This window comes from Watersipora subatra, chromosome 2, assembly GCF_963576615.1.
Source record: "Watersipora subatra chromosome 2, tzWatSuba1.1, whole genome shotgun sequence".
NCBI classification, from domain to species: Eukaryota; Metazoa; Bryozoa; class Gymnolaemata; order Cheilostomatida; family Watersiporidae; genus Watersipora; species Watersipora subatra.
Window position 1 is genome coordinate 15,399,007 of NC_088709.1, and position 13,165 is coordinate 15,412,171.

The window sequence follows — 13,165 nt, forward strand, 5'->3', positions numbered from 1 at the left end:
AAACCGCTAGCTGTCCTATCCAGCATTGCCCGGGTAATAAAAAAGTCTTTGGACAGAAAATTTATTTTTATTTAACATATAACGACATTTGCCATTCTAACTTTCAGACTACATATCATGAAAGAAGTGTTTTGTTGAAATAAATTAGGAGGAAAAGTAAAACTGTAAAAGTATTTATATGTGAATGTGAATTCATTAGCAAGTAATGGCTAAATATAATCTGTTTTGCTACGATTACAATGAATAATTATTTGGTATATGATTATATATACGAAATATATATATATATAGATTTGTACATGTTGTAACCAATAGTACTCTGTCAACAGGTAATTATGTTATTATTCAGTGAAATTTTAGTGGCGGAGGGTTACTTGTTGTTAACTTAAGTTGTAAAGTAATGAGATCAGACGTTTTTGTTGCTTTTATATTTCCTCAACCAACCTGTTATTGACTGAGAATCTTAGCCGAAATTTTGTGTGTGAACCTGTTTTGGAGCAACAGAATCCATTTGACCTGTTTTAATGTCTGTTGGAAAAATTAATTTTAGCTCATGCTACAAGCTTTTATATCATTTTTATATATTGTATTTCTATGTTGAACAAATGGAGGTTGTATGTTAAACATGTTACATGCTTATAATTATTGTGTAAAAATGGAACTTCAAGACTAAATTTCCAGCTAATAGTTATCAATGGTGATTTAAATTATTTATTTAGTTTACATTCTCAAATGAATGGGGCGGTGAAAACAGGCAGCATTAGGTTTAACTTGCTTATTAGAAACTCAGTCCATGAAAGTTTCACATTGCATTTTTCAGTATTTAATTTAATCCAGGTGCAAATTTAATGTGTTTCAGAACTAAAAACTATGCATACTTTTGATTTAGTAAAGATATGGTCAATAAAACTGATTCACTGCTCCTGTAGAATTTAGGATCGTTTACGTCATGTGAATGGCTAACGTATGTTAACATTATGCGAATAGTTACATATGTTAATATCATGAAAATGGTTAACATATGTTAACATTATGCGAACAGTTACATATGTTAAAATCATGTGAAAAATGATGTACAACACATTATGTAAATGATTAACACATGTTAGCATCATTTGATCAGTTAACATATGTTAACATCATTTACTTGGCTAACATAGTGTTAACATCATGTGAGTGGCTAATATGTTAGCATCGTGTGAATGATTAACATATGTTAACATTGTGTGAACAGTTAACATATGTTAATATTGTGTGAATAGTTAACATATGTTAACATTGTGTAAATGGCTAACATATATTAACATCATGTAAACGATTAACATACATTCACATCGTGTAAACAGTTGTTATCATCATATGAATGATTAACATATATTAACAGTTAATATTAGTTAATGCTGTGTTAACAAGTATTTTTGCAATAATATTAATAGATTGTGAGATTATGCTACATTTTTGCTCAGTTTTATTAAAATAACAATGTAGCTGTTGCTGTATATTGATGTATACCTCTATTATTGAATTGGAATGATTAAGAATTGCTATACTTGTTCACCTACAAAACATCTATTTGGCAGCCAAATTGAGGATTTTTTGTTGATTTATAAATATTTTCAAAGGAAGTGCATTGTGTTAGCCTACAAATGTTATGTATGTTAGCCTACATACATTACTTATTTAGATATTGCTGAAATATAGCAATCGCTTAAATGTAGCTGTATTCTAAGCTGCATCATAACAATTTGAAGTTTGAATTGCAAATACCTTAGAGGCGGCTCCATACTTTTGTGCATGACTGTAGATGTTGCTGAAATATAGGTTATTTTTGTGGCACCAATGAAACTTAGCTAGACAACAGCTCTATAAGAGCGTTAAGGCATGCTTGGAACTCATGCAATATTAGTACTACTTCTTAATCTTTCAATGAAAATACCGGTTTCTACTGTTGAAATCTGCTCAAAACAAACCGGAATAATACATAAGATAAACAAACCATTCTTTCTGCTACATTTTCTCTTATAGGTTTCTGAAAATAGTTATGAATTTCTTATCACAGTTCTTTACTCATAGTAAACATTTAGTTAAACAATTTGGGAATAAAAACTTTTTTAAAATTCGGTGCTTTTTCCTTGTAGGTGATATCTCGGGAAGTTTTATTTTACCCGCTGTACGCGTCTAGTACTGCATTATCTTAACCTTTATCTATGTAAATATTTGTCACCACTTCTTGAACCATGTAGGGGGAACATTTTACTTTATCCTTTTATTACGAAAAGCTGTTTCATCACTGTTTGTCATACTATTTCCGGAACTGCTACTGTCACTAATGGTATGCGACCTATAACCAGCAATTGCATCATGTAGTGCTATGCATTACAAATTCAAATACATTTACATCTTTTTATAAAAATACTGAATTTCAAAACTGGTATTTTGAAAGTCAAATATACATGTATATATATCAGCAATATCTAAATAAGCAATATATATTACTTATTTAGATATTGCTGAAATATATATATATATATATATATATGTTTGACTTTCAAATACCAGTTTTGAAATTTAGTATTTTTGTAAAAAAATTGGAAGATTTTGGAATGATTTTAGAAGATTAAGGCAGCTAGCATTAATATTTTTAAAATAATTGTTAGATGTTGTGTGCACTTTGTTCATACCATCTAAGTTGAAATGAGTTGAAAACCTGTAATTGTCATGTGAAAAACGAGGACAGAAACCATGAAAGATGTTGAAACTTTCAACTAAAGTAGAATAAACACTTACCATAGGTAAGAAGATGCAAAGATTTGGAAAGATTTTCCGTAGGAATAAGATATGCTGGAATATGATGTAGATTTGCAATTAGTCTGAATGCTCTTTTTAGCATTTTTAGCATTATAAGATTTTGCAAAGTAAAAAAACAGTGAAAAGTGTTATTGAACTGCATCAGTGAGCTAAGTCAAACAGTCATCAAAATGCTATGTAAGAATCACAGGCTTCTACTCGTAAACAACAATTATCAGGCCATCTGAAGCTGTTTCTTCTAAAGTGAATGCAGTTTTAAATGGCTATCTGAAGTATGCATGCTTCCACATGCCTGTTTACAACATTGCAATGTGGGCTTGAGAGCAGTCAACCAATCATAAAGCAATTATGATAAAAATGAATCAACCCTTATTACAGACATTTTGAGAAGATTCATTGCTTCAAAAACAGTAACGGATTGCTACAATTTATAACACAGTTTGGCTTTCTGGAGTGCACTTGTCTCCAATCAGTTGGCTTTGACTGCAAATGGATTTCCTGCTCATTTGAAGGTGGCCCCTTAGTTTACTGACACACTTCCTGTTAGAACTTTCGATGAGCATGCAAGTGTGTACGGTATTACTTTGAGATACAAATGTCCCTACATACGACTGTCCCAACATACAAGAAATTTGTGATACGTGGAGAATTCCGAACAAATGTTTGCTTTGGGATACGAGATAAATTTGAGAATACGAGCGTACGAAAGGGTTTTCGATCTAGCCACCAGCTGTGAGAGGATGTGAGAGGCCATTTACAAGAATAGCATCGCTTGGTCTTTCTCATCGGATCAAGAGGTTTACAAAGGCCAGTGAACGTGAAAGCGAGTCTAAAAGCGAGGCAAAAAAGCCGGAAGAAAAAAGAAAATTAAAACAAATTTAAAATGAAGTTTTGTGTAAGATTACAACGTATTTTGAAGTGTGTGCATAGTAAGTTAAGTAAGTTAAATTTGTTTAAGTTAACTTGAAATTTTATGTTATGGTAAGTAGTGTCACAAAAGTGTAGCTTACTAAATGTGTTGCCATCAAGTCTCTCTCATGCCGCCATTAGCCGCTACCGTCTGTCTCGAAGGTGACAACTCCATACAGTACTATACATCATGATGTCACATTTTATTGCAGATCATAACCACTAAATAGGCACTTGGTACTTTGTAAGCATAGGTGGTGAATTAGAACAATTGAAACATGTTTTTCCATTGTAATATTCGGTTTGTATGCGGTTTTCAGAGGGGTAGCAGATTAATTTGTATTTAGTCATTGTATATAGGAAAAAATGGTCTGAAATACGAGTGAATTGACATACGAACTCACTCCCAGAATGCATTAAACTTGTATCTCAAAGTATTACTGTATCTATTTAAACAAAATACAGTACTAGTACAAATACATATGCATATACCGTCGAACCTTGACATAGGAAGTTAATCTTGTCCCGATATTTGCTTTGTCTGTGGGAATCTGTCATATATTGGAGCATATAGCAAATACTAAGTGAATGCCTAGCGTTGCACGGGTAATAAAATAGTTGCTCAATAAGTTTGAGTGAGCTGGTAAGCTAGTAGTCTATATCTTTACTATAGAATCTTTACTGTACAATAGTCGTGTTTGAAGCAATTTTAATGGTCGTTACGTTACCGAAATGATCAACTGTGCTAGTAATAACCAATAGAAATTTCCCAAATGCTTCACGCGTATTTTAACCGATGTAATTAATATGAGCACAGTTAATCCATTGTATTGCCAGTAGGTCAAGTGGCTTGGGGTAAGCTCGTTGCTTTTAGAACTAGAGGTCCTGAGTTATAATCCAGTCTGAAGCGTATTTTTCAGTCCTAAAACTTGAAGCTTTATTCACTAAACGATCTACAAGTAGAACAAAGGAATTTTCTGATGAACTCTTGCGCAGCAAGTCACTTAGAAAATCTGAATTTTATGAGCAGGATCTTTTGTTGTTAGTGACAGTAAATAAAAACTCTGCCAATGTTTATAGTGACAAATATGTTTGTTTTCTGAAGGGGAGTCAACAAGGTATGCCAACAGTTGGCTGTGAGCCCAGCAAGCGCCCTTTCTACCAAAGCAAGCATTGCAACAGTTTATTTAGAGCAGCCATTTGTCTGCGTGTGCGCTGGACGATTCCATCTAAAAATCAAAGATGCAAGTTAGGATATGGCTCACCTATTACTTTTTTGTCTCATGGTCTAATTTGCTTTGAATAGCAATGACTGGTGATAGCAATGTTCATATCTATCTTAATACCAACTTTTCGCTACGTTTGGTTTTCTACTTCTAGTATTGACCGACAAAATACAGTGCATAACAGCAAGCGGTAATAACCATGGGCACCTTCTCATAACAATTAACTTTCAGCTGGCAAAAATAGGCCCAAACAAAATTGGTCCCGCTAACAGAGATATCCGATGAATGTATATTTGCTAAGAAACAATCACACTTTCCTATTGGTCAATTTTAAGCTGCATATGCCTTCATTCAGCGCAGATGTATCGTTAACAACTGTCACATGTACAGTCACGGCGATGCATACTTAACACCTAAATAGTATATTATAATATTAAATGATTTAAACTTATAAACTCATTCACAAATTGTCATAAGGTTAACACCCTATCAATTCCCACTATTGTCATGTAACACCTTGGATGTTACAATACTTTAATTTTTTGTAAACTGGAAATGTGTCTCTTTGTTAGATGTTTAATGAAGCCAACCCTAGCGGAAGTGGTTACATATCGATCACAGAGATGTCCTGTCTTCTCTCGTCAGCAACTAGATCAAAGTTTAGCTTGGCCAATTGCAGAAAGATTATGAAGGATGTTGACCTTGATGAAGACGGAAACTTAAGTTTGTTGGACATTCTGTCTGTACTTTATATGACGGAGCTACATCTCGTGGCGCTTGCAGGTTAAGTGTTTTGGCTATTTAACTTGTGTTCATACTGTACTAATCGTCTATTTGTGAGCGCCTGCGAGTTGATGAGGTATTTCGACATGCGCTTGTGGTGTAACTTGATAGATGCCAAGCTTTAGGGTAGGCACACATGGATGAGCTCGAGCTCCCAAGGTGTTTGTGCGTTAAAATGACCTACGTTTTCAAAGAGTGTCTCTTTACCGAACACAGAAAATTACATTGTTGGATCTTTATACTGTTTTATATTGATGTGCGATTCCGTTCATTGCGTTTTGAATCACGATGAAATATACCGCTAGCGAGAAAAATGAGACAAATTTTGTGTTTGCTATTAATGAGTTGGTTAATTGAATGCAGACTTCGGTAGCATCTAGTTAAACTATTATGATCTCTCACTTATCAAGTTAATGATGATCAGCATTGATTAGGCAAAGTACAAAATCGCAAAGTAAAGACAACTCCTTATTTTGTACATACATCAGATCAACTGTAGTTTATGTTTTGAGTCAGTTTGAGTAAAAACAAATGAACGTAATCAAAATAATTTTTTCACCATCTTGTTTCACAACGGCTTAGACTGCCTGACTTGTCAATTCACCTAATGGTAAGGAATGTGCTGCAAAAAGATCTCGCAGCTGAAACAATTCTAAAGCATAGCGTTCACTTTGGTGACATTTGATAAGGGGACTACTGGTCCACAATGTTTGTTTTTTGCATCAAATTATTCATCTAAGAGGCTCTTAGCCTAATAGTTCTTTTTTATTAGTCTGAAATAATGTAGAATTTACGTTGGCGTCCCCTTCTTCCATGTCATACCAATAGAACAGCAGCTATTAAAAAAGCTGTGATGCACTGAGGCTATGGAAGACAAGTGGTGAACCAGCTATGGTTCATCGTGAATTGAGCATGTCCAAACTTGTTCAATTGCAAACCTTCGGGTTGGGTCACTGTAAAACCTGTATTTGATCACCCCCCTTTATTTGCACTCCACCTTTATTTGAACGCCACCTCTATTTGAGTGCCGCTACGAGAGAAGAGTTGAACAATAGAGCACCACCCATTAATTGAACATCACTTCTATTTAAATGCTACTTCTATTTGGTCGATTCATAATCCATACGAACCCATAATAGGAAGTGATCAGTAGAAAAGTGTCCACAAACCCGTACTAATAATGACTTGGTTACATCAGTAACAATTAATTCGTCGTTGTTTCTGTTTGTAAGTTTTTAGGTTTTTTCGTTAAAATCATTGATCGCAACACAATAGAAGTAATCAGTAACTGTATCGAGCTAATTCATGTAGTAGCTTTTTTTAATGCGGTCTTGGTACTTTGATGCATATGGGAAGAAGTTTTCGCATTTACGATAAAAAATATGCTACTATGTAGTCTTAATACTTAGTAGTACTCTGTAGTACTTAATGTTTTAATATTTGTTTTAAAATGTTAATTTTGGTTGCTGCATGTATATTATAATGATGGTTTGCTTATTTGTTGTTGGATATATATTTGTAGCATTGGATAGATTATTATTTTTATAAAACTTATAAATTTATAGCATATTATTTAATAGCATGATCATGGTAATCTGAACTCAGCTTAAAATGGATCAAAACTCGTAACTCCTGTTCTTTTGCAAATAAAAAACCAATTTTAGCTGCAAATTTCAACAGAGATATCGATGACCGCAATAAGCTTTTATGCAACCTTGCTAAATAGAGTTTAAAAAAATTAAAATATGCCTTCAAATTTAAAATTAAATAAAAACTAAGAAGCTCCAACAAATGGCAACACAGGCTATAAGATCATCGTTGGTTACTTACAAGCAATAGATATCAACTGGTAGAGAAAAGTATCAATTTCCTCATGCATACTTATTTAAAGATCTACAAACTGAAGGAAAGTTAGCAATTTCTTGTATCCAAAAGGGTTAATGTTGCACCGACTAAAGGAGACAGCAAAATACAGGCGACGTTCGATTCACCTGTGAAAAGGTTAATTTTGTCTCAACATTCTGATGAGGGTTTTGAAAAATACAACGCCACCCTTTGTTTGAACATCACCTCTAATAAAGTGCCACTCTCAGGAAAGGATTGAAAAATAGAGCGCAATCAAGGTTTTACGGTACTATGACTTTTGCACGCAACGCAACCGAATATTCTGACACAATGTGGCCACAATGTCAATGTGTTGCCTGACCTTTTACGCAGTGGGTGTCTAGTCGACAATTAATAATAGCAGTTTTTTGCCCTTATTTTTGTAGGTTTCCATTTGAACTTTGCATGGCTCCTGTACAGTCGCGCAAAAAGCAAAGTCAAAAAGGCAAATGTGATTGATACTTTGATAACAGCTATCAAAACTTGTGAAGATCCTGCTTTAGTCTGAGTTGCTTGTAATAACAGATAATGATGTAGTACTATCAGGGGCGGATCTACTGTGGTGCATATGGTGCAAATGCACCACCATAAATATGGCAAAAATTAAAAAAAAGATTAAAGATCCATCAAGAATTTAGTAAATTACAATTCATTTCACTGAGAACTTGCTTTGGGAGGAAATGAACAAAAACGGCCTAGTAGAGCTCGTTATAATGAACCAGTTTTAATAACATTGACCTGAATTTGTTTAGCTTATAAACAAATAAGAGTGGTCCCAATAAACATCCCCAATTGAGCCACAACTTTCTCAAAAGAAGTACTACAAGCAATTTTAAAAGCAAAATGTCTCAAAAGAAAGGTCAAGAACAAACTTTGGATCATTTTTTTCGACGACAATACAACAATTAAAAAAGTATGCCCTAATATGTCTGTTTTATAATAGCATCGTTATGTAGCAAATACCGTATTACGAAACATTTTTTATGGTAGTTTGCAGAAATGATGGCTAACTTCTGCACAGCCAAACCAAATGGCTGTTGAGGTTTTGTGATTGATTTTGTCTTGATTTTATTTTATTGCATAATTGTTTGTTAACTTTCTGTTTACATGTAATCTTGATATACATAGTATAAGGAACATTATAGAACACCAATTTAATTAATCATATCTAATTTCAATTTTTACCTCTAAACTTGTTGTTTGCTGCAAATAAATGATTACACTTTTTTGGGCTCAAACACACCTCTCCTTCATTCTAAGATGCCTAAATTTCAAAAGGTTCCGCTAGCGCGGGGCCAGGTAAGGGGGTTGCCCCGCACACCCTCTCCCACTCTAGATATATTACACAAATTTTGCACCACACACTTTTTTTCCTAGATCTGCCCCTGACTATTAAGCTTACCATACAATGCTTTATCTGTTTCATTGTTATAACTGGTCAGAACTGGCTGCTCTACGTTTCTTATTAATATGCATACACGAGGGCAGTATCCTAGGTGATGGTAGTTTAAAATAGATGTCATCAAAACATTCTAAACATTTCACTCCGTGACAATGTAAACAGCCTTCTAAATACTATACTATCCCAACAGCCTTCAAAGCTACTTTGCAAGATAAGATTACTTTGCTATATTGTGGCAATAGCACTATTCTTAGCCTTTGTTCTTTCTAAATATCAGCAAACGCGAAGACATCTCAGTAATAGGGATACTTCAGTTCCACAAGAACTGAAAAGTGACAGCTTAAAAATCACCATGAAAGTGGCGATAGGCACTGATTTGGCAACTGATTTCAATCTACGGCGGTCTCGTGATGGCGGCGATTAACTGTTCGTTTTTGAGCTTTTAAGAGCTTGTAATTACATTTCCACATATTTTGCGCCTACAACACAACAGAGTAAGACATGGTGAATCTTTTGATAACAAATAACTGTAATGGGAATTTTATTGCAAGTCAACCTTTAACTTTTTTCTTTTTGTCATGTGATGAAAAACATTATTTTTTTGATGATTACCAATGCCAATAAAAAGTTATAAAATTCATCGGCATACAGATCGTATCTCAGAAATGCATAAAGCTGCCTTCCAAGGTTGAATTAAGCGTGAAGCCTTCAGTTGTCGAGGCATTTGATTTGTTGACTGCGCTGTAATGTGTAACATTTGATTTCAGATGGATTCCGAAAAAAGAAGCTGATACAGGCATCGGCAGCGTTTACAGCCAGTCACGCACTTGTGTTCATTGCTCTTTCAGAGTTATGTTCTCTTTGGGGTCTAAGGCTTGAGGTAAAAGTAATAAAATTTTATAATACATAGTAACTTTATTATATTAATAATATTCCACTTACATTTTATTAACGTTAAGTTTTAGAGTTAGAGCAAAGGTATCCAGTACGCATTGCATCACATCAACGCTATTTTTTAAGAAAATGAAGTTTAGTTAATAGTATTGTCGATCAGAAGTTTTGCACAAAAAAATTGTCATCGACTTGTATCTGTTGGCCACTGACGATGAGGATATTAAAAAGCTTACGCTTACACTTGTTTTTAGGATATTAAAAAGCTTATGCTTTTTAATATCCTAAAAACAAAAGAGAATTTTTGAGAAACACAAGAGAATTTTTAAGAAAAAGCTTACGCATTTTCTTAAAAATTCTCTTTTGTGTTCAGGTCTGGAAACATAGATCTGGTATTGTTTCCATTCTGTGCGTCTCATGCTTGTCTCATCTTCTGCAGGAAATGAACATCTTCCTAAATATGACCACGCGTATACAAGAGAATAGCACAACTGGGCCAGCTCATCCTCCTGCACACACAATTCCAACACTATTCTGTATGTCGCTCTTAGGCCAAGGTCATTCCTTCTTCGATACCATATGGCTCAAACTCAGCGAGTCGACTACTTTGAGAATGGACAGTATCGACAATCACTGGCCGACATCAGATTTTATTGTTCCCATGTAAGTAGAGTGGTGTATTAACAGCGTATATACCATAAAAACCCCTGTGATTGAACGCCATGGCGCTCTATTTTTTAACCCTTTCCTCTATAGTGGCGGTCAATTGGAGGTGGCGTTCAAATAGAGGTTTTACGGTAGTTCCTCTTCCGCGCAGAGATGGTCCGAGTAGCAGTTGATAGGTTATTAAAGTTGTGACATGGTCTGCTTAAAGACTATCCATGGACAAGATTCTTTGGAGGACTCCTCATCCGGATTGCTGGCGACGAGGTTTACCATTACTCCGTGTGTGGAATGAAAATTGGTGCAGGCTGATGCACCTTAGTATATAAGGCAGCTTTTTAGTGGTTAGCGTACAGCTGAAGATCTCCTTCCAATGGGCTGTTTTATTCAGCTAAAATGAAACATGTTTCAAGTTACTAGCGATACCCTATACCAGGGGTCTCAAACACGCGGCCCGCAAAGGCATTTCATGCGGCCCGCGACACATTTCTATTGCCGGTGTTTGAACTTTTGCAAAAGCGCCATCTTAACCAGGAGAAAATCTTGGTCAGATCTAAAAAAGATAACGATTTGTGAGTTTCTAGCCGCAATTCCTAAATCGGTTGCGGAATGTACACGTAAATTGATTTCGGCGCCTACAATATAACTGCGCGTTAATAAGGTCGTTTCTACGCAACTACAAAACTGCTAATGCTAGTTGCACCGACTAGTTGTAGTAGACTGTTGTTGTAAATGGTTTTTAGTATACTTTTGAATAGAGCTTGTACATTGATAATATTATTACGAACTATTACGTATGTACTACATTGCAAAACGGTTATTTTGTATGACTACAGCAGGTTTTGGCTTGCCCACAAAACCGTTTTACTTTTTCTTCTAATTACAATACAAATTTGAACCTGACTTTTCAGCAATTATTAGCCTAGCTACAAAACAGTTATATTTCTATTAAATACATAGGCCTATTAGAACCTGACATTTCAGCAAATATTAGTCTAGCTACAAAACAGTTATATTTCTATTAAATAAATCCATTACGTCCATGGTACTACTGATTACATATAATCGCCAACACAGCTACACAGTTTTCAAACCGAGTTAGGAACTGCGGGGTAGAAACTCACAAATCGTTATCTTTTTTAGATCTGACCGAAAATCTTACCTACTTATTTATTCGTATTCTTTCCATTGATTTCCGTGTAGCGCTCAAAGCATACATCCGGTTTATTATCGCTCACTGTTGATTGCATTGTATAAGTTTGATTTTACTATATTTTTTTAAAACAAGTGCCCATGTCTTCTGTTTCGAAAAAAAGAAAACTCGCAGATGAAAAGAGAGTTTTTCAAGTCAGATGGGAAGATTTATATTTTGTGACTGAAGTCAGCGATAAAATTCATTGTCTCGTTTGTCAGCAAACGATAGCGGTTCCGAAGGAGTTCGATGTGCGTCGACACTATGAAACAATGCACCGTGTGAAATATGACGCGTACAACGGCAAAGTCAGACAGGATAAAGTTATTCAACTTAAATCAGCATTATGCAAACAAAGAAGTTTCTTCACCAAAATTAACCAGTCCAACAAGGATTCCGTGAGAGTAAGTTTTGCATTAAGTGAGATGATAGCGAAGTCATCACGACCCTTTACAGAGGGTTCTTTTATAAAAGAATGTCTTTTAACTGCAAGTGACATTTTATGTCCGAATCAAAAGAAACTGTTTGAAGGCATAAGCTTGTCAGCCAATACAATAGCCAGCAGGATTACAGATTTAGCAGCAAATGTGGAGATGCAATTAACTGAGACAGCTATGGACTTTGAAGCATTTTCAATTGCTCTCGACGAGAGCACAGATGCTTCAGATACCGCACAATGTGCTGTGTTTATCAGAGGTGTGGACCGCAATTTAAATGTGACAGAAGAATTCCTGGAACTATTACCATTGAAGGGTACTACAACTGAACGTGATTTATTTCAAGCCCTGGAAAAATGCATTGAGAAGTATAACTTGCCATGGAATAAACTTGTATTTTTGGCCACAGATGGTGCACCGTCAATGTGTTCTCAAAATGTAGGTGTTGTTGGATTGGTGAAAAGCAAATTAAACAGCCTTGAAACAGCAGGAATCAATTTCACTAGTATACACTGCATTTTGCATCAAGAAGCCCTTTGTAGTAAAAGCCTACAGATGAAAGAGGTGATGGATGTAGTAGTTAAAACAGTCAACTATATACGTTCTCGGGGGCTGAATCACAGGCAGTTCACTTCATTTCTTGCAGATATAGAATCTGAGTATGGTGAACTTATTTATCACACTGAAGTAAGATGGCTAAGTCGTGGAAAAGTTTTGAGGCGTTTCTTTGCACTTAGACATGAAATCGCTTCATTCATGACAATGAAAAATAAGGCAGTTCCTTTACTGACTGATTCTACATTTCAATGCAACCTTGCTTTTCTAACTGATATTACGATCACTTGAATACACTGAACATAAAGCTTCAAGGTAAACAACAGATTATCACTATGTTTCCATGACTCGCATAATCCGCATGTTTCACATAATTCGAACGATCCGATCCGCAAGTTGAGTTACTTAGCAATCG

The 13,165-nt window shown here is 35.1% G+C and overlaps 1 protein-coding gene across 1 annotated transcript in view; it reads left to right on the forward strand.

The window, feature by feature from the left end:
- Positions 1 to 13,165, forward strand: part of LOC137387803 (uncharacterized) — a 38,724-nt gene that overhangs the window by 7,974 nt on the left and 17,585 nt on the right. Inside the window, exons 5-7 of the mRNA XM_068074311.1 lie at positions 5,516 to 5,726; positions 9,780 to 9,892; positions 10,343 to 10,566. Of these exons, the coding sequence (XP_067930412.1) occupies positions 5,516 to 5,726; positions 9,780 to 9,892; positions 10,343 to 10,566 (548 nt within the window). The remainder of the gene's footprint in view (positions 1 to 5,515; positions 5,727 to 9,779; positions 9,893 to 10,342; positions 10,567 to 13,165) is intronic.